The sequence below is a fragment of the Anolis sagrei genome, chromosome 1 (genome assembly GCF_037176765.1).
Source record: "Anolis sagrei isolate rAnoSag1 chromosome 1, rAnoSag1.mat, whole genome shotgun sequence".
In the NCBI taxonomy this organism is placed as follows: domain Eukaryota; kingdom Metazoa; phylum Chordata; class Lepidosauria; order Squamata; family Dactyloidae; genus Anolis; species Anolis sagrei.
Genome location: NC_090021.1, coordinates 42,661,778 through 42,682,630, shown reverse-complemented (window position 1 = coordinate 42,682,630; position 20,853 = coordinate 42,661,778). Strand labels below are relative to the sequence as shown.

The following is a 20,853-nucleotide window of genomic DNA, read 5'->3' as shown; positions in this document are numbered from 1 at the left end:
TTACAACAGCTAAAAAGACATGGTTAGAAAATCAACAAAATAAAAAGGTTAAAATGCAATTAAGCAATAAAAATTGAATCCCAGTTAAAACACACGTCATTAAACACACACACCAGCACAAATTGTGATATCCAGCACATTGTCTAAGCAGACTTTGGATAATCAAACATAAAATCTGTGTCAGAATAGAAAAGTATTTATTTGGTTGTGAAAAGAAAGTTGGAAGGGAAAGGGAGTTATAGAGTCTGGGGGCAGCTACAGAGAAGACCTCAATTTTTCCACTAGATATACCTCTGAGGATGGTGGGACAGCGAGATAGGTGTCCCTAGCAAACTTCAAAACACTGGCTGGTTCAATACACTGGATCTGAGCCATATAGGTTTTGAAAGATTAAAAGTGGCCCCTTGAACTGTGTTTGGAAACAGACTGGTAGCCAGTAAAGCTGTTGCAAGAAAAGGAGTTATGTGTTACTTGTAGGCAACTCTGGTTAGCAATCTGGCCACAGCTCTTTGGCTCGGCTGAAGTTTCCAAACACTCTTCAAAGGCAGCTTCATGATGAGTGTGTTACAGTAATCCAGTGAGAATGTATCTGAGGCATATATTCCTATGGCCTGATCTAATTCCTCAAGGAGCGGGTGCAGGTAGTGCACAAACTTTTAACTGTGCAATAAGCACTTGTGGTCGCTACAGAAACTTGGCTTCCAGACTCACAGTTGCATCCCCAAGCTATGAACCTGTATTTTTAGGTGCAGTGTAAACCCCACATAGCACAAACTGAATATTTCCCTAGCTGCCTTTCGCCTGACCAGGTGCACCTTGTGGGTGCATCTGCACTATACAAATAATTCAGTTCTATATCACTAACTGTCATGGGTCAATCCTGTCGGGTCATAGGAATTGTAGTTTTACAATGAGTGCCCAATGCCTCACCAAACTACAAATCCTTTGATGCCATAGCATTGAGCTTCCTTGACCTTAGGTGGAAAGGAGGAGTAGAGTTGTAGATTATTGTTCTTAATATGCATACCAACTTCTACTTCAGTAATTCTTGGACATTAAGGGACCTCATTGTTTTTTACTTTGCATTTTTCTTTTTAAAAACCCACAGTGAGTTCAAGCAGATATGCAGACTTGAAATATTTATTGAATTCTATTCTATTGTCTAATAGAATTCCTATATGACAGCTAATTTACTCAGTACACCAGTACTTAAACCCAAGGTCTCACTTTACTAAGATCAGATTTAAAAATGTAATAAATTTTGAGCCTGAAGCTGTCTTTCACATCAGTGGAGCCATGTTTTACTCCTCTGATCTTGATGGCCAAAGTTTTGCAATCCAGCTAGATAGTGTTTGTCGTTTTGGGGTTCCTGTATTAACATTCTGCTAGAAAAACCTTTCTTTCAATAAGATGTGTGCATGCATATGTCTTGCCTCAGAGAAATGGTTGCATTAGCATCTGGTTATATATCAATGCCTATTGTCTATCCTTTTTAGCTCACAAAAAGGCTACAAGGTCACCCGTACAGGTAAGCATAAGTTATTTTGCTGTCACTATTTTAGAAAGGAAATACTTTTCTTTTTGGCATTCATATGCATTGCGATAAAATTGTGGTGCCTCAATCCAGTTGTTATTGATATTCAGAATAACAGATATGCTCAAATGTTGACATCAACTTCTGCATGTGAATGTGCATCTCTTTGAAAACAGTCTTGTGCACCTTCTTCTTTTTAAAAGTGTTTTCTATTTATGAAATTTTATACTATAATAAAAATTCAAAATAACTTAAAAAAAACAAGATTCTTAATATGTCATGTATTAAAAGTATTTAGGGATCCACTAGCTCATATCTTAACTTCTTATGTTTTATGGATAGCACTTCCAAAATTTCATAGAAGTATATTGCTGCAAAAAAAAATTGGAAGGCAATCTGAGCATGTCGGGTTACTAATATGTCATAACATATTATGACATGACTTAACAGAGAATGGTGTTAGATCCAAATAAAGATAGTTCTGAATTTTGCCTAAAAGATAAGGTTCAACCAGTCCATTGCTTTAGATAATTTAGCCAAGACTAAATCTTTCCAAATAAAAGACTGCAGACTGGTGAATTCTTAGAGTTTTCAGGAGAGTCTTCTGTCCAAGCACATAGAGAGCCAAGGCAGGTCAGAGAAGGGAATTCAGTGTGTGTGAGTGTGTTGGGGGTGGGGCGAGTGTATTGCATAAGACAGCCTCATCTTTTGATATATATGAGTACTTACTCGTTTCGAAACAATAGACATGGCCCTCGCAAATTTTTGCTGTTAAGTGCTTCCCATTCCTGTAAATTATATAACTGCCACAGGCAGTGTTGTACACCTTGATTTAATGTTGTAAATTCATTTTTCTGTTCTTATGTATGTAGTTTGACTTTTATCAGTGTGAGAGATGAAAGATTATTCATCTGTGTTTCCAATCCTTGCCAGTAAATGCAAACCATTTTCTTTCTTATTGTTTTTTTCAGTGCCTCACAAATGGTTCGATGGCTCAAGCCTGTTTTGACTATACACACATCATACCTTTCAACAGTAAGTGTGTCAGATTGATAGAGCTGTGCATTTCACTTTGTGTTGGGTTCGTTGGGGATGTAGCAGGTGGATTGAAAGTAATAGCAAATGTCCTGATGTTCATGCAGTGTGCGCTTTGCTGCTTGACAGTCATTTCACGCGCCGTCCTTTTTCCTTCCCAGTTGCCGGATCTGGTCCCTCAGCTGGGAATGCTGTATCAGTTGATGGAGAGCAGAGTGAAGACATTGCAGAAACTGTCTCGTTTGCATGGGAAACTCTATCTTATTATTACCCAGGTGAGTTACTAGATTGTAGCACAGAGTAGGTTACTGGTGTGAAGCACAGAGTAAGTATGAATAAGGAATGAGGAATGTTAGAGAATGCATTGAAGTTTACTGTCAGTGGTGCAGAACATTTTTCAGTAATTTTGCAAGTGTATCGGAATTCTAGAGAATCAAGACCTCTAATAGTCCTATTTAAAGCAATTAGTATAATTAATGTTTTTAATTGTTCTAAATGGAGTCCCTGGTGTTGCAATGGATTAAACCAGTGGTTCTCAACCTGTGAGTCCCCAGATGTTTTGGCCTTCAACTCCCAGAAATCCTAACAGCTGGTAAATTGACTGGGATTTCTGGGAGTTGTAGGCCAAAACACCTGGGGACCCACAGGTTGAGAACCACTGGATTAAACCCTTGTGCCGGCAGGACTGAAGACCAACAGGTTGGAGGTTCAAATCCAGGGAGAGTGCGGATGAGCTCCCTTTGTCAGCTCCAGCTCCTCATGCTGGGAACATCAGAGAAGCCTCTCACAAGGATAGTAAAACATCCTTGCATCCCCTGGGCAATGTCCTTGCAGACTGACAATTCTCTCACACCTGAAGCGACTTGCAGTTTCTCAGGTCGCTCCTGACATGAAAAAAAAATTGTTCTAAATTACAAAGCCTTCCAAATGCAGTAATTTTCTGCAGTAATTAATTTATAGAATCCAGCTTTGCGGTACGTCATATATTACTAAGCACCATTTGTTGTTCATGAGCAAAATTTTAGGCCATTGAAGAATTTCTCCATTCTCATCAATTTTAGTATTTCTTCCCAAATACTTCTTTATAAAATGCATGTTCTATGTTGTACCTGACCAATATATGTGAGAATTAGAATGGGTAGGTAATACTTTCTAATACTAACGCCTGGGTGACTTGACATTTAAAAATTCAGTCAAGTTACCACTTAGCTTACAGACTGAATCAACTGATAAGGTAGTAGAAGCTAGTTTCATTAAGCAGCTTAAAACAATTGCAAATTCCCTAAAGAAAGAACTTTATGTGATGTCCTGTTTTATGCCTGCAAGTGCTCCAATTAGCTAGAAGTCCCTTGGACAAGAAACAGTTACAAAAAGAGGTCAAGATGTGAGTTAACTGAAATAAAACCTTCAGCAATACACAAGGTTTTCGGAGGACGGCTTTTTTTTAGTGAAACAGGCAGAAAGAAGTTTATGTGAAAGTTGAGTTTGAGTAGCTAGAGCAGTGTCTTATCACATGGTCTTTCAAATAAGGGATCAGGAGGAAGCAGTCTAGAAAACATACAAAGCTTAAGGAAGTCTGAGATATAGGAATGGTATGAAACAGCAGCATTGCTACCTATTCAGATAATGAATTTATAGTTTGGTAGTGTGATGCTCATATTTTCAGTCTTTGAATAAATAAGATTTAGCAATGGCAAATGTACAAGAAAGGGAGTTAATAGTCTTTAAAAAAATCCACAAGTCCCCGATGACACAGCGGGTTAAACTACTGAGTTGCTCAACTTGCTGACCGAAAGGTCGGTGGTTCAAATCCTGGGAGCAGGGTGAACTCCCGCTGTTCGGCCTAACTACTGCCAACCTAGCAGTTTGAAAAGATGCAAATGTGAGTAAATCAATAAGTATCGCTTTGGTGAGAAGGTAACCACTCCATGTAGTCATGCCGTCCACATGACCTTGGAGGTGTCTGCGCACAATGCTGGCTCTTTGGCTTAGAAATGGAGATGAGCACCTCCCCCCCCCCCCCAAGTTGGACATGACTAGACTTAATGTCAAAGGGAAATCTTTACCTTTTATGAGAAATCCAAACATTTGATGTTTCAGAGATATATGCCAGTTTCAGTTAGTGCGAAAACACTGCAGTTTAATTAGACATCCTGCATGTTTGTAAGCAATCTCCTTAAGTTTCATCACTTTGCCACATATATTACTTCCAACAATAAATGTCCCAGTAAATCAATAGTTTTTTTAAAAAAAAAAATGGAGATCTTGTCCCAGCCAATGCCATATTTTGGAAGTGAAATGTCCCACAACATTTTTCTGGGACTGAAAGAGGGACGCCATATAGAGATGCCATATACCTTGGTTTCAGTAGATTGACTTTTTATGGAGCTTGGGTTGAGAAATAGGGATTCTTTGGGCGATCAAAAATAAAGAACTGTATGTGAAACTTAACTTCATTTCTAAGGCAATTGCTGACCCTCAAAATACTGGAATTCTTCCTGGGATCAGAAAATACCTTCCAACTCATTCGGTGCAATTTCTCCCTGGTGTCTGAGGGTTAATAATGCTGAAACCAGGACTCAAGTGGGCTTAAGCTTGCCACAGCAGGAGGAGGTTTACAGCATGGATTTCCACAGCACTTCCTTTTAATAGGTTCCTCTGGGCTTTAGAGATTCGATTTTCTTTTCTGAGTGTTACTTTTCCATCACAATGTATACCATACTCTCCTGAATCTAAAACATTGGTTTGAATAGCATCATATTAATGAAGGTATTTTTAGTAACAGAATGTTCTGTGACTCCTTAAAGCCTAATTGTTTTAGTGTGACATAAACATACTGTGCATTAAAAAGCATCTGGAAACCGTACATGTTTATACACACAGTGTAACTTATTTGCCCACTGAGAATATAACACTTTCTGCACTTGGCAGAGAAGGTTTGTTTTGACAAAAGTTTATCACAATTGCATTGTTAGCTGTTAAGATGCCAAAAGAAGTGTTAGTGTCTGCCTGAGGCAAGGAAGGATATTTCTATGGAAGTCTTCTGAAAATCATACTTGATGCAGTATTGTATGATATTTCACTGTTGCATGAACAGTTTAAATGTGATACACATTTTGCAGATTCACTGACACTTCCAATTTTCAAAAAGTTCTCTTAATCAAATGGTGAGAAGTAGACTTCGGGCTAAGTCTAATTTCTAGTTAACTGTACCAAATCTTTTAGAACTTAGTAAATCAGAATTTATGTATATTCTTTTGATTCAGTGGATTAACACTCATTGGGTGTAGGGCATTGTTGACTCGACAAAAGTGTAATTAGTATTTAACGTTACGACTTTATATGACTGCAACTGGTCACATTCAATGGCACTTCATTTCAATTGCATGCACATCATTTGTCTTACTTCATGTAAATAGTGCAAGTGCCACACATGAGGGATTGTATGGTTGCAAAATGTAGTAACAGCTCATAGTAATGTCATGCATTGCTTCTCAGGTTGCAGCTTTGAAAAACGCACAGGATGGGCCTGAGGTTGACCAGACTGCAAAGCTGGTATATGAGGAAGGTAAGCAAAGCGGCTGTTGCACTCTAGCCTGAAATTCACCTTTACACAACACCACACGGGAGTCCAATAGTATAACTAAGTAGTTTATTACGAAAAGCAATTATAAAAAGGTAAAAGGCAAAAGGTAATATAATAAGCAATGTCCAAACAGAAATATCCAGAAAGCAATAGGAAAATGCATTCAAAAAGCCACCAGGTATAGGAAAAAAACAGGAATCAAAACATAGGCATAAATCCAAAATCAGGAATACAGAAACTTCTTAACACGTGAATCCATGAACATGAGTACAAGACTTTTCCAAAGACCTTAGACATGGACATAAAACAAGACCCAAAATCTACACGGTAGTGCAGCGTTGCCTAATCTGACTCTTCAAAAAAAGAAAACAGAAACAGTCCTTTAATGTAAACACCTTAAACCATTAAATCATATCTTTTATATCTGCTCTGTTGCTTCAAAGATTTCTCACCCTAATGTCTCTCACAAATTTTCCATGACCTTCTTTCCGTGACCTCCTGTAGATTGAGCCTCTAACTCCTACTAACTGCAGGTGTGTTCTCAGGGGGACTCTCTCTCCCTTCTAACTCGTTGCTATGGAACCACTAGGGTAAAGGTTTTCTCTATCGGCTGTCATCGCATCTCTCTGTCTGCTCTGTTCTGAAGCTGTTTCCCTCTCATTAGACACAGGCCCATTCCCCAGGCATAATCCTGATTCAAAATCCCCTCATTTCCCTCACTAAAAAACCCCTCAGGCCTCACAACCTCTGATAAAACCAGCCCCTCATCTTCAGCCTCTTGCCGATCTATAACACTGGCTTCAATGGAGATGTCTTGGGTAGTGAGCAGGAATATCCTGTTTAGTTTCTGTCTGTTTCTTTCTGACCATTCTTATCAATAGTAGTAGTTTTGGAGGCAATTTTCACACTGAACCCGTATATATATTTTAAAAAATCTAGAAAGGCTCCCTGAGAATATCCCTATTATCTGTTTTCTCCAACCATATTTCAGCTTAAATGGCAATTGGAAGTAATGGACTCAGCAGTTTTGGTTGCCATTTTGACAAATATGAGGGGCTGCTGATAAGTCTTTGGCTTTGTGTTTTTTTTTTTTGTTTTTTTTTCTATGGTAATGAATGTTACATCACATGAAAGCTTTATTTGTCTCATAAATGTTTGCAAAATTTTGTGATTGTAGCTTTTGGCAACAATGATCTAGGCACGTGGGAAAACAAAATGGCGGAGTCTTAGGCGATATTCACAGCAAATGAGAGCAGAGGAGTGGTAAAATTCCTGTTTCTGCAAGGAAAGTCAACGAAGGATATTCATGGTGATATGTCGCAGACATTGGGGGATCAGTGCCCTTCATATTCTACAGTTAAGAACTGGGTTACCTAATTTAAAATGGGCCACTTCAGTACCCATGCTGAGGAACGTCCTGGACGACTGAGAGTGGTGGTTGTTCCGGAGATCGTCGATGCTGTGCACAACCTCATACTGGAGAATCGGCGAATTTCAGTTAAAGAAATAGAAGACGTCATGGGGATTTCCCCTTCGTGTAGTCTGTGAAAAACGCACATAATGGGTTTTATTCTGCGCATGCGCAGCTGTTCGGAACCTTCTAGAATTTTCAAATAGAAACTTTTAATTGGCGGACGCCCCGCCCAAACTCCCCATACTATAAATGCCCAAGGCGGGAACCTTGGCTCAGTTCCTTTTCCGCGATCAGCAGCGTTTGGAACCTCTAGCGAGTTACTAGCGGACTGTTTTTACTCTCTTTTGGACTCGGAAAGCCTTCGGATTTGTGAATTTCTCCTGCCCATCGACCACGGAACGTTCTTTGACTACTCTCAGGCCAGTCCTCATCTTCCAATGAGCACCTCATTCTTTAAAAAATGCAGCTCTTGCGGCGGCAAGGTGCCCGATTCAGACGGGCACGCCATGTGTTTGCTTTGCCTAGGGGAATCCCATTGGCCCCAATCCTGCCAGGTGTGCCTGGCTTTTACTCCCAGGGCCCGGAAGGATCGAGAATCCAGGCTCAAAGCCCTGTTGTATGAAAGGGCCTTAGCCCCTGCCGCCACCCGAGCGGAGAAGCGCCCGGCATCAGAGGCGCTTTCGGAGCCCCAGGAAGACCGGGATTCGGGGCTAGCTCCCTCCCAGCTATCCCTGCAGGAGCAGGAAACGGGGGACGACTCTCGGCCGGGGCCCGCTAAAAAGCCCAAGCCGCCGAAACAAGGGAAAACCTCCCATAAGCACAAGGATGGGCTCAAAAAAGGGAAGAAGAAGGGGCAACTCGGCGGCAATTCGCCCCCAAGCCCCCATGCAACGAGGGGCGCAGCCCAGCGAGGCGCCGATGCCCCCGCAGGGGCGCGGGGAGAAACACCAAAAATGGCGGACCAAGCACCTAGGTCGGAGGAAATGGTGCCCAGCCCTCCAACGCTCTCCCCTGCTGAAGAACTCCCATTGAACAGCGCGCCCCAGGGTGCCCCGATATTAGCCACGGGGCCCCCAACTGCCGACTTACCTGTGGTCTCACAAGAAGCAGGACAATCTTCAACCCCTCCTGGGCTGCCTCAGCAGGGCCGAGACCCCCCCTCTCCACCAATAGTGCATAGGGGAGATGGGGGAAGAGGACGCTCCTTGGAGCGCCGGCCGCGCCACGTGCATCGGCACCGACGCAGATCCCCATCTATTAGCTCATGGAGCTCACGTTCCCGCAGCCCGACCGGATCTTACTATGAAGGGGACTATTCCCCGGAGTGCCACCACCCTAGATGCCTCAGGGAGCGCGCTCATTATAAGTATGCCCTTCCTCATATGGAAAGAGGCTGTTGCCGCCATGTTTCTTGCTGCCAATACGCAGAGCACGCAGACCACTCCCTCCCTCCTACGGCGGCCACGCCCCCTAGCACAAGCCTCACTCAGACGGGGGCGGCACCGTCATCGCGAGCAGACATACAGCAACCCAGCCAGCCCAGCGCAGCTCCAGCGCCACCTGCTGCGGGCCCCTCGGTTCCGGCACCTAAGCCCTCGGCACCGAGAGCTGCTACTCCAAGGGCCGATGCTGTTTTTCTCTCGGGCTCCTCGGATTCTGAAGACTGCCCCCACTCCCCCCCGGAGCCACAACCTGACTCAGAAGCACTCTCCGCGGAGGAGCTCGGAGGTTTTTCTGCCTTGCTGATAAGGCTTTCAAAGGCCCTCCAATTGTTGGTGCCCCAGTCTACAAAGGTCGTAGAGGACCCGATGTTTCCCTCCTCCAAACAACACGACCCTCCAACGACTGTTCTGCCTTCCCTTCCGTTCCTCCTGCAGCTCAGCAAGGCGGAGGGCGTTGCCCCGTCAGCAGTGCCCGCCACACCCAAGCGCGCAGAAAATCTCTACAAGGTGGATCTTTCCGCTGCGCCGTGGCTTGCCAAGCAGCCTAAGCCCAATTCCATCGTAGTGGATGTTAGCCAGCCTTGCCCATCCCAGAGATCCCAATCCACCCCCTCGGACAAAGAAGGGAAGAAGCTGGAAATGTTGGGGAAGAAGATCTACGCTTCGGCCTGCCTCGCCTCCAGGATGGCCCATTACGGGGCTTACATGGCAGGCTACCAAGAACACCTCTGGGGCAAGATAGCAGGATACTTCAACATGCTCCCACCAAGCGAGCAGATGCTGGCGAAAGCCTTCCATCAGGAAGCGATGCTTCTGGCTTCCTTTCAAAAAGACCTGGCCAAACACACAGCCGATGCCGCGGGCAAGCTTCTGGCGACAGCGGTGGCCTTGCGCCGCCACGCCTGGCTGAGGGGCTCCGGCTTATCGCAGTCAGCAAAGACAGTGATAGAGGACCTCCCAATGGACGAGTCCGGCCTCTTTAACCCAGAGACGGACTCCCAACTAGAGCATACCCAGAAGATGAGACAGACAGCTCATAAATATGGTTTCTCTCCCTATCTGTCGCAGCACCACAGACAATACTGGCCAAGCCGTTTTCATCAACATCGAAGACGTTACAGCCCTCCAGCCTATAGAGGACGACAATGCCCTGCGGCCCCCGCACCAGCCGCCAGGAAACCATCTCTCCCGTATAGGGGCCAACAACGCGGCGGAGGTAAACAACCCGAGCGCCAGAGGCGCCGCTTCTAGCCCTTGGGCTGGAAGTAGATCTCCATCTTTCTCAACAGTTTCTCAAGTTTCAAGTTCTATAGTTGGCACCGTTCAGCCAAGTTCACCGTTTACTAGTTCTGTTTGTTGTGATGACAGCCTCCCATCCCTCCAGCGGGGGACCTTCAGGGACCGCCTGGCCCCTTTTCTGCACGCGTGGAGGAGGATAACCACGGACTCTTGGGTCCTCTCCATAGTGGAGCGAGGTTATGCTATAGAATTCGAATCTTGGCCCCCGGTGGGAGCCATCAAGGTAACACCATCCTCCCCTCAGCTCCTCGAAGAGATCTCAACCCTCCTGGAGAAAGGGGCCATCTCCAGGATCCACCCAGCAGAGGCTAAAGACTGTTTTTTCTCCAGGTATTTTTTGATATCAAAGAGAGGCGGAGGCCTCCGCCCCATCCTGGACTTAAGAGATGTCAACTTCTTCATAAAGCCTCGTAAATTTTGCATGATCACCCTAGCGAACATCCTCCCGTTGCTGCAGAAAGGGTCATGGTTCGTGACTCTTGACCTCCGCGATGCGTATTTTCATTTTTCAATTAGGGGGGACCATAGAAGGTTCCTAAGTTTCGCAATAGACGACCAGCTGTTTTCTTACAATGTCCTACCATTCGGACTTACATCTGCGCCTCGGGTCTTTACGAAGTGCGTAGCGGTGGTAGCCGCGCACCTGAGACAAAGGGGAATAACAATCTTCCCATACCTGGACGATTGGATGATAACTTCAGAATCGAGATCTCAGCTTCAATCGGACCTCACCTACACTCTGTCTCTCTTACAGAGCCTTGGCCTCATCGTCAATTTCGAGAAATCCAACCTGATTCCTTCAAGATGCATCCAATTCATCGGTGCTACCATAGACTCCATCTCAGAAAAGGCCTTCCTACCACAAGACCGTTTCCAGGCCATCAAGTTAGCGATAGAAGACATCCGCACACAAGGGGGAGCCACCGCGTGGGCCTTCCAATCTCTGCTCGGGCACATGGCCTCGACAACGTCGGTCATCAAGTTTGCGAGGCTGCGGATGCGCCCGCTGCAGCATTGGTTCGTCAGAGCGTTCAAGCCCCAACGCGACAGCCAGAACATCCGCCTGTACCCACCGCATCAGGTCCTGCAGTCCCTCGGATGGTGGACACGGGAGGAGCACGTCCTTGCAGGCATGGCCTTCAGACAACCGTGCCCATCCCACTGTCTCACAACAGATGCATCCAACCAAGGATGGGGGGCTCACCTCCGGAATCTGACAGTGCACGACAGATGGTCTCACGAGGAAGCATCCTACCATATAAATTATCTCGAGCTCCTAGCCGTCCAGAAGGCCCTGCGTGCTTTCGAGCCCCATATCACCGGGCGCGCTGTACAGCTCCTCACGGACAATACAACTGTAAAATGTTACATAAACAAGCAAGGCGGGACGCGCTCCTCCGACCTCCTCACCTTATCCACAGCAATATGGGAATGGTGCATCCCACGAAGAATACATCTCACGGCAGTGCACCTCCCGGGAGAGGACAACACTCTCGCCGATTCCCTCAGTCGAACTCAGACATCAAATCACGAGTGGCAACTTCATCGAGACGAGTTCCGGTTCCTGTCCCACCATTGGGGCCAACCAACCCTGGATCTGTTTGCGTCGCCAGTAAACGCACAGTGCGACACGTTTTGTGCCAGACGTCGCCCCGGATCGACCCAGGGATGCATGGGGGACGCATTCATATTCACCTGGTCACCGGGCCTGCTATACGCCTTTCCCCCAATCCCACTGATTCCCAGGGTGCTGTCCAAATTGATCGAGGACAACGCGGATGCGATACTGGTCGCCCCCTGGTGGCCGCGCCAGCACTGGTTCGCCCCCCTCCTCACAGCTTCGAGGGGCGAATACCTCCATCTACGAGACAGACCGGACCTCCTCTCGATCCAGGAGGGCCGGGTGTATCACCCAGACCTCGCCTCGCTACGCCTCACAGCATGGAGGATCCGAGCCAAGCCCCTCTCTCGGAGGCAGTCCAGGGCATAATTGCAGCAGCCCAGAAGACCACTACCAAGAAGGCCTATGCGTACAAATGGGCACGCTTCAGGGAATACCTCAAGCCCCTAAATGTTGACCCCTGGGAAGCCCCGACGGGAGTCATACTGGACTTTCTGGTCCATTTGTCCAACAAAGGGCTCTCTTTATCCTCCATTAAATGCTACCTGGCATCACTATCATGGTACTGGAGACAAACAGGTCGCCCATCGTGCTTCCATGACCCCATGATACGGCTCTTCCTTAAGGGGTACTCCAACTTGCACCCACCTGTCATACCCCCTTCCCCAGCGTGGAGTCTAGAGCTGGTGTTGTCGCAACTCTCCAAGCCACCCTTTGAGCCACTGGCCACATGCGACCTCTCGCATCTCTCATGGAAGACGGCCTTTCTCGTGGCCATTACATCGGCCAGGAGAGTGAGTGAAATCTGTGCTCTGAGAGTCGACGCGCCTTACCTACGATTCCACAAAGAGAAGGTGGTCCTCCGACCAGACATCGACTTCTTGCCAAAGGTTGTGTCTAAATTTCACCTCTCACAAGACATTTCCCTACCAGCCTTCTTCCAAAACCCTTCTTCCCCTCTGGAGTTTTCACTGCATTCGCTAGATGTCAGACGAGCTCTAGCATTTTACACTAACAGAACTGCACCTCACAGAAAGTCAGTCAAACTTTTTCTGAAATACCGCCAGGACTCTCTAGGGTTGCCTGTCTCCTCCCAGCGCCTCGCTTCGTGGATCGTCTCGACCATCAGACTTGCTTACCTGTTGGCAAAGAAAGAGCCCCCTCAGCAGATTCACGCCCACTCCACAAGGGCGGTGTCAACCTCACAAGCTTTCCTGAGGGGTATTCCAATTGATGACATCTGCAAAGCAGCGACGTGGTCCAATTCGTCAACATTCGCCGCCCACTACAGGCTAGATGCGATGGCGAGAAGGATACAGCTTTTGGCAGAGCGGTGTTGTTTTCCAGTGTCGCATGACTCCCGCCTCCAAAGGTTGGTAGCTTGCTATTTCACCCATTATGTGCGTTTTTCACAGACTACACGAAGGGGAAATGCAAGTTGCTTACCTGTAACTGCGTTTCCACGAGTGATAGTCTGTGAAATTCGCACATCCCCGCCCGACCTCCCCGCAGTAGTCATGCTTGTTCTATAGCTGCTGATAGCGGCTGCGGAACTGAGCCGAGGTTCCCGCCTTGGGCATTTATAGTATGGGGAGTTTGGGCGGGGCGCCCGCCAATTAAAAGTTTCTATTTGAAAATTCTAGAAGGTTCCGAACAGCTGCGCATGCGCAGAATAAAACCCATTATGTGCGAATTTCACAGACTATCACTCGTGGAAACGCAGTTACAGGTAAGCAACTTGCATTTCTCATGAACATGTTTGTGTCATTATCCATGAACATTTGAACACAAAGAAGCTCTCTGCAAAGTGGGCCCCCAAATGTTTGACAACAGATCAGAAAGACATGTGAGTGAAAACTTCCCGGTCCATTTGTCAGTGTTCCGGACTAATATGAACTTCCTGGATTGACTGGCCACTATGGATGAGACCTGGATTTCTTTGCCTGACCCTGAAACCAAGGAGCAGTCAAAAGAGTGGAGGCACAGTGGCTCTCCTCGTCCAAAGAAGTTCAGGGTGCAAAAATCAGCCACTAAGGTGATGGTGTCTGTGTTCTGGGATAAGGAGGGTGTGCTGCTAGCGGACTACCTTCAAAATGGTTCCACCGTCAATGCAAGATATTACACAAAACTTTTGGACCAATTGAAGGCAGTTCTGAAGGCCAAAAGGCACAGCAGCTATCCAAAGGAATCTTGTTCCTGCAAGACAGTGCCTCCGCTCACACTGCACAAGTGACCATAGCAAAACTAGTGAAGCTTGGCTTCCAGCTGGTGGACCACCCACTTTATTCACCAGCTCTAGCTCCCTCCAACTATCATCTGTTTCCAAACCTGAAGAAACACCTCAAGGGTATCAAATTTCACACTATTTCTTATCCCATGGCTGCTACGGATGAGTGGTTTGTGGCACATCCGAAATCCTTCTTTTTTGCAAGGCTTACAGAACTTGGAATACCAATGTAAGAAGTATGTTGATATCAGCAGAGAATATGTGGAATACGTGTAAAGTTTCATCTTCCTATCTTGTTTCTTTCTGGGTAAAGCCAAAGAGTTATCAGCACCCCCTCATACGTGGACCAAAAAGTATATTATAGGGTGTGGATGGGAAGGTGCACTCTATAAGGAAAAGTGGCCCCCACTCTGTTACATTTGATCACTTCTAGTTTGGAGAATATGGACTTGGGTCGGCATGCCAGCACTGTCTTCAGCTTTGGATGTCCTATTGCCTCCTTCGTGCACTCAAAAAAGTTGCCTTTTCATTCCTGTGTATGGGAATAGAAGCCCCTTTTTATTCATTCCATTGGTCATGCCGATGTTGGGGCCAGCAAGGAGAAGCAAACATAATTCTGCTTCCTGGACTCTGAGAAAACAGCAGTATGTAAATTAAATTAATAGTGAATTCTGTAGAAGAAAATGTGTATAAAATACTAGTTAGGAAGAACATGTGGACCAACACAAATAGGATACTCTCATAGTTTCTTGAATCCCTAGAATAATACCACCGTCTTGTATCAGACTGTTCAAAGACTAAGATTGGCTTTTTCATAGAGGGTTATAGCCATGAAGACCGCGTCAGTCAGTGCTACCTTGTTGTTGCTTGAAGCCAATATGTCCATTTTTCACTTAAAGGATTGGGGCTGGCGTTGAAGTTTGAATGCTGCTGAAGTCCCTCTTTTCTGCCAGCAAAATTATTTTTGATCTACTGAACTATCTTATTGAGATTGCATACTGTTAGCATCAATTTGGAAAAAGGCCTGCATGAAGTTCTTATATTCTCTCTTCATAGAATCATCAGAAGAAAGTTCAGAGGATGAGATGGTGGCAGAAAAAGACTCAGATGTAAGTAAAAATCTTGGTATGCTTGAAAGGCAATTGGTTTAAACATGATTGCAATATCTAACATGGGAGTCCCCAGTGGCACAATTGGTTAAACCCTTGTGCCAGTAGGACTGCTGACCGAAAGGCCGGCAGTTCGAATCTGGGGAGTGGGGTGAGCTCCTGCCTGTCAGCTCCAGCTTCCCATGTGGGGGCATGAGATAAGTGTCCCACAGGATGGTGAAACATCTGGGCGTTCCCTGGGCAACGTCCTTTCAGACAGCCAATTCTCTCACACCGGAAGTGACTTGCAGTGGCTCAAGTTGTTCCTGGCATGAAAAAAAAAATAGCTAACATATGTGATTGCTCACTCTTGCAGGAGAATTGGGATGAAGAGGATGAGGAAGAAGATGAGAAGAACAGTGGAAGAGACGAATTATCAGATAAGGAAGAGGAGATGGCCGTAGATAAAGAAATCAATGGTGAATCAGATTTGGACCCAGAAAATGAAAGTGAAGAAGAATAGCATTAACTTTTCAAAAGCCGATTGGAGCTGGCCACCAAAATGATTAATTTCTGGATTGCCATGCTGGAAACTGCTTGCATCACACAAGGGAATGCAGACTTGATACCTGGCCAGCATATTAGGACACTCTGTTCCCAACTCCAGAATGTGTAATAACAATGCCAGCCTTCTTGATTCTTATGGCCTGAGTTTCCTGGGATCATGGTGAAATATTTCTCTTCTGCATAGTTGGCAAGTTGCCCTTTTACTTGGACATTTATTTTGCATCTCAAGTGAAATGGTTTACCAAGGCCCTTTGGATGGTAAACTTGCTGCAGCTTTGTTTATCAGTTCCAAATTCTGGAGGGAAGACCACTCTGTCTCTTCTTGACCTTCTTTGGTTACTTCCTTTTCAAGTTGGCATCTTGCTACATTTTTTTTTGGAAGAGAATAAATATTTTTGTAAGACCTAAAACATCCTGTTGGATTTTCTTGATAGTTCTTCCTTTTATCCTCTCTTTGCAGGTCCATTCCTTCATAACAGAATTATTCATGCCTTGGTAGCGATAACAGTGCTAACAAGGTTGAAAACAGCATATTATTTTTAAAACCAAACTGATTTTTTTATGTGCGCGTGCAGATCAGACACTTCTTGTACTTCCAAAAAGACTCAATGATGGTTCCGGACTTTTTGTTTTAATAGCGCTTGTACATAAGTCACTTCTGACTCAGAAAAAGTTCTGTCTTTGGTACAGTAAATAATAACAATGGCCACAAAATAATTATAATAATGAAAGGGGGGCAGAGGCTTGTGAATAATGTAACACAAAGCATACTGCATTTATTATCCATTTTTAATCTTAGCGGGAGAACATGGGATGTTATTAATGCAGTCAAGATGAAATGGTATGAACAGTTTTTAAGAACGAGGTTTCGAGCCATTCACCAGTAAAATGTACAGTTATATTTGTTTATAATTGGAGCTGTTGCAACCAAATACTGCCCTCCTTTGTAAAGTGAATAAATATACCTTACCTTTATCAAGAACTAGTCTTGTTTGTTGTGTGTGTGTGTGTGTATGTATGTATGTAGGGGAGGGGAGGGTCCTAGGTTGAGTTCTTGCAGGTGGGATTTTGATCAGTTATTTCCATTTTCAGGGCATCAAGTTCCCAGATTCTAGTTCTCATTTGTTCTCTTGTTTTTGTTCCTTGGGAGGATTTGTCCTGTCATCTATGTTGGCAGAATGTGGGATAACTGTCACTTTGGGGTTTGTATTCACAAGTAAATTGTGAGGCAAGGTCCTTCAGGAGAATGATTGATCACCCAGGAGAGCTCAGGATATTTGATGTCATGCCAGCAAAAATATCTGCCCTTGGGCTTCACCCCCCATTCCTTCCTTGCCTTAACCCAGGAGAGCTACTTCTTCCTCTGACCTTTGCAGACTTTCCCCACAAACATTTCAGAACTAAGAATGCATAAGTGAACAAAAACATGTAGAGCTTTCTAGATGTACAGTAGACCCGCTTACCCAGCCTTCGCTCATCCAACGCTCTATTATCCAACGCAGTCTGCCTCCTGCCTGGATCCACAGCTGTTTCAATACATTGTGATGTTTTGGTGCTAAATTCATAAATACAGTAATTACTACATAGCATTACTGTGTATTGAACTGCTTTTTCTGTCCATTTGTTGTTAAACATGATGTTTTGGTGCTTAATTTGTAAAATTTGACATTTAATAGGCTTTTCCTTAATCCTTCCTTATTATCCAACATTTTTGCTTATCCAACATTCTGCTGGCCTGTTTAAGTTGGATAAGCAATACTCTACTGTAGTTGAACATATCTTCAGAAGTGTAGCCAGGGTTGATTATTTCCTTTAACCAATCTCCATTTTTCTTAATTTCCATTTTGGTAGCTAAACTTGCACATCTATGCTTCTTTAATATGGTGGGAGAGACTCTTGAAATAGCCCTATTTTGTTGTTAAAACATGCTCCTTAAGTTTTTCTAAATTGAGCCATTTATTTTACGTGTATGTGCACAGCTACAATAGAATAGAGTTTATTGCAATGTTTGCTGCAGTTACACTATTGCTACCTGATGCATATCTTTTCTAGCTTTGATTAACCATTGCCTAAGTAATGATGCTGCTAAAACATTTCCAATTAAGTACAAGACAAAAGGTAAAGTGGAAGCTGTATTGGCATAAACAGATTTTGTCAGAGTCCTTGATAATGAAGGTATGTCTGTAGTTGTTAGAGAGTTGGAACACTCTTTGTGACTCTTGTATATATTGTACTATCTGCTGAACTGCTTCAGAAACTTATATGATGGAGATTGGCAAGGAATTCTGTCCCCGGTAAGGCACATATCTAAAAGGGTCATCTGTGTTGTTGTTTTTTCAGTTCTCTTTTCTCACATGTCCATACCTTACCATGTTATCAGCCTGATCAGTTGTGCATGCGTATTGTGTAGATAAAGTTAGGAATAGGAGGGCCATATGGATAGCTTATTGAAGGAAAGGAAATAATGTCAACTCAAAAAGAACAAATGGAACACACAACTAACAAAATAGAGAAGAAAGATGTTGAATCTCCCAGGATATCCTACAGCCCCTAAAATATGTGAAGTGACAATATTATAAATAGAGGTGGGAAAAATAGACATTTTGGGTTTAAGACCTAGCAGGATTTTTAGGTTTTTTATTGAAGTAATAAGCAAAATACCTGAATATGAACTTGAAATCAGAAATAGGCAAGAGAAGCCATAGTTGGATGATTCATGGTTTAAGCGCTAAGCTGTGGTTCGTTGTGATATGCAGATGTACCCAGTGTTCATTTGTTCTTTCTTCTACTCTTCTTCAAATAAAGAGTACATTTCCTTTCTAGCTGACTTTTAGGACATTCATGTTTTAGTATCTGAGATCCTATATAGCAGTGGTTTTCAACATGTCGGTCCCCAGATGTCTTGGCCTTCAACTCCCAGAGGTCCTAACAGCTGGTAAACTGGCTAGAATTTCTGTGAGTTGTAGGCCAAAACACTTGGGGACCCACAGGTTGAGAACCACTGCTATATTCCAGAAATGTTTATTCCACAGATGGCCATTGGGTGTCAGACATGTGCCATAACACTCCCTTCTCCATCCCTTGGGCTTCTGTCCATTACCTCTTCCTTTGCCCCTTATTCATTCCTCCTTGGATTGGGTACTTAGCCTTCAAGGTGACCCCTCTGTGAGCCGGAGGATGTGCTCTTTTGTGGGTTCATTATTGTAAGCATGACCAGACCATCTATCAGAATAGCCAAAGAGGAGTTTGTTAAATTACATTAATATTTGAACTCAATTCCAGTCTCCAAAACCCTATTTAGTACTTCACCCTGGCTGAGTGTTCTATCTGTTACAGCTTTTCCCTGTCTTTGGACCATCTTTCTAGTATCTGCCTTCTTTCAGAGGCAAACCTCAATTTTGTAGCCTTTCCTCACCTCTGGTACCACTCATACTTACCCAAATCTTCTCTTCACCCGTCCCTTTTTACGTTCTTCAAATCTTTGATTAGCTTACTTCTATGACTCGTATTTTAGTATATGAGCTCCTATATGAGTCAACAGTGTGGAGGAGTAGATTAGAAAACCAATGTGATCCTAGGCTGCATCAATATGAGTATAGTGTCAAGAAGGTCAAACTACAAGAAAGATTCCATCTGAACATTAGGAAGAACTTCCTGACTTCCTGAGTTGTTCAGCAGTAGAACTCTCTGCTCCGAAGTGTGGTGGAGGCTCCTTCTTTGGGGGCTTTTAAACAGGCTGGGTGGCCATCTGTCAGTGCTTTGAGTGCAATTTTCCTGCTCCTTGGCAAGGGGTTGGACTGGATGGCCCATGAGGTCTCTTCCAACTCTATGATTCTAGTCATAGTCCCACTCTATTCTTCTTTGGTCAGACCTCACCTGGAATACTGTATCAAGTTCAGATCACCACAATTAAAAAAAACATGTTGAGAAGCAACTACAGTGGAGCATATTGAAGGGTGGCCAAACTAGTAAAAGGTCTGGAAGCCAAGGCCTGTGAGAAGTGACTAAGGAGCTGGGTGTTTGCCCTGCAGGAGTGAAGGTTAAGAGGGAACATGGTAGTCATTTCTGAAAGAATGTCATATTGAGGAGAGAAGATTAGTTTTCGGCTGCTCCAGAGAACAACATACAGAGCAACAGATTCAAACTACAGGATTCAAACTAGTGAGAACTTCCTGATGGTAAGAGCTGTTTGACGCTGCCTCAGATGTGGTGGAGTCTCTCTCTTTAGAGGTTTTTAAGCAGAGGTTGGATGGCTATCTGTCAGGAACATTTTGATTGTGTGTTCCTCCATGGCAGCAGGTTGGATTAGATGGCCCTTAGGCTATCTTCCAATTCTTACAATTCTATCTGAGTATAATGTTCCAGAAACATTTATTCCACATATGGCCATTGGGTGTCAGATTTGTGCCAGAGAAGAATGGTGAGTTACTAGGCCAAAGTAATGTGTGGTAACAGCATATACTATATGTTTGTGCCAACATTGAGTCCCATTTTCTTTTTACTCTTCTGAAATAATTCCTCAGCACCAATCCCTTCAGAGACATTGATAGGGGCTGTCAATGTAACAGCTTGAACTTGACTGCCTTGGAATTCAAACATGTTAAATATTAATGTAATAGTGGGAAAGAACGTCAAATTTAGGATCCATATGACCCACAGCTTCCCTTTATGTATGTGCTCAAAATGCAGAGTATGGTAGGAGACAGGATCCGCAGTGATGTGACATCAGTTTGGGCAGGATATTTTGCTGTGTTTTAAAACCTAAGAGCCTCATATTTTCTTCTCCCCATCTATTTTGATAGAAAGGACAACCAGCCAGAAAAGTATTTGGGACACCTGCTTTTTAAAGGACATTATGAAATCAGAGTACATTTCATCTCTGAATATTCTGATTGCTTGCAACTCGCGTATTTACTCACGTATAATGCACCATAGGGAGCCACCGGTGGTGCAGTGAGTTAAACCGCTGAGCTGCTAAATTTGCTGACTGAAAGGCTGTTAGTTTGAATCCAGGGAGTGGGGTGAGTTCTTGCCGTTAGC

The 20,853-nt window shown here is 44.4% G+C and overlaps 1 protein-coding gene across 1 annotated transcript in view; it reads left to right on the top strand.

Moving 5' to 3' along the window:
- WDR43 (WD repeat domain 43) overlaps positions 1 to 16,795 on the top strand; it is a 43,884-nt gene extending 27,089 nt beyond the window's left edge. The window contains exons 13-18 of the mRNA XM_060754123.2: positions 1,497 to 1,528; positions 2,506 to 2,569; positions 2,731 to 2,844; positions 6,068 to 6,137; positions 15,215 to 15,267; positions 15,623 to 16,795. Of these exons, the coding sequence (XP_060610106.2) occupies positions 1,497 to 1,528; positions 2,506 to 2,569; positions 2,731 to 2,844; positions 6,068 to 6,137; positions 15,215 to 15,267; positions 15,623 to 15,769 (480 nt within the window). The 3' untranslated portion in view covers positions 15,770 to 16,795. The remainder of the gene's footprint in view (positions 1 to 1,496; positions 1,529 to 2,505; positions 2,570 to 2,730; positions 2,845 to 6,067; positions 6,138 to 15,214; positions 15,268 to 15,622) is intronic.
- Positions 16,796 to 20,853: the final 4,058 nt, after the last annotated feature.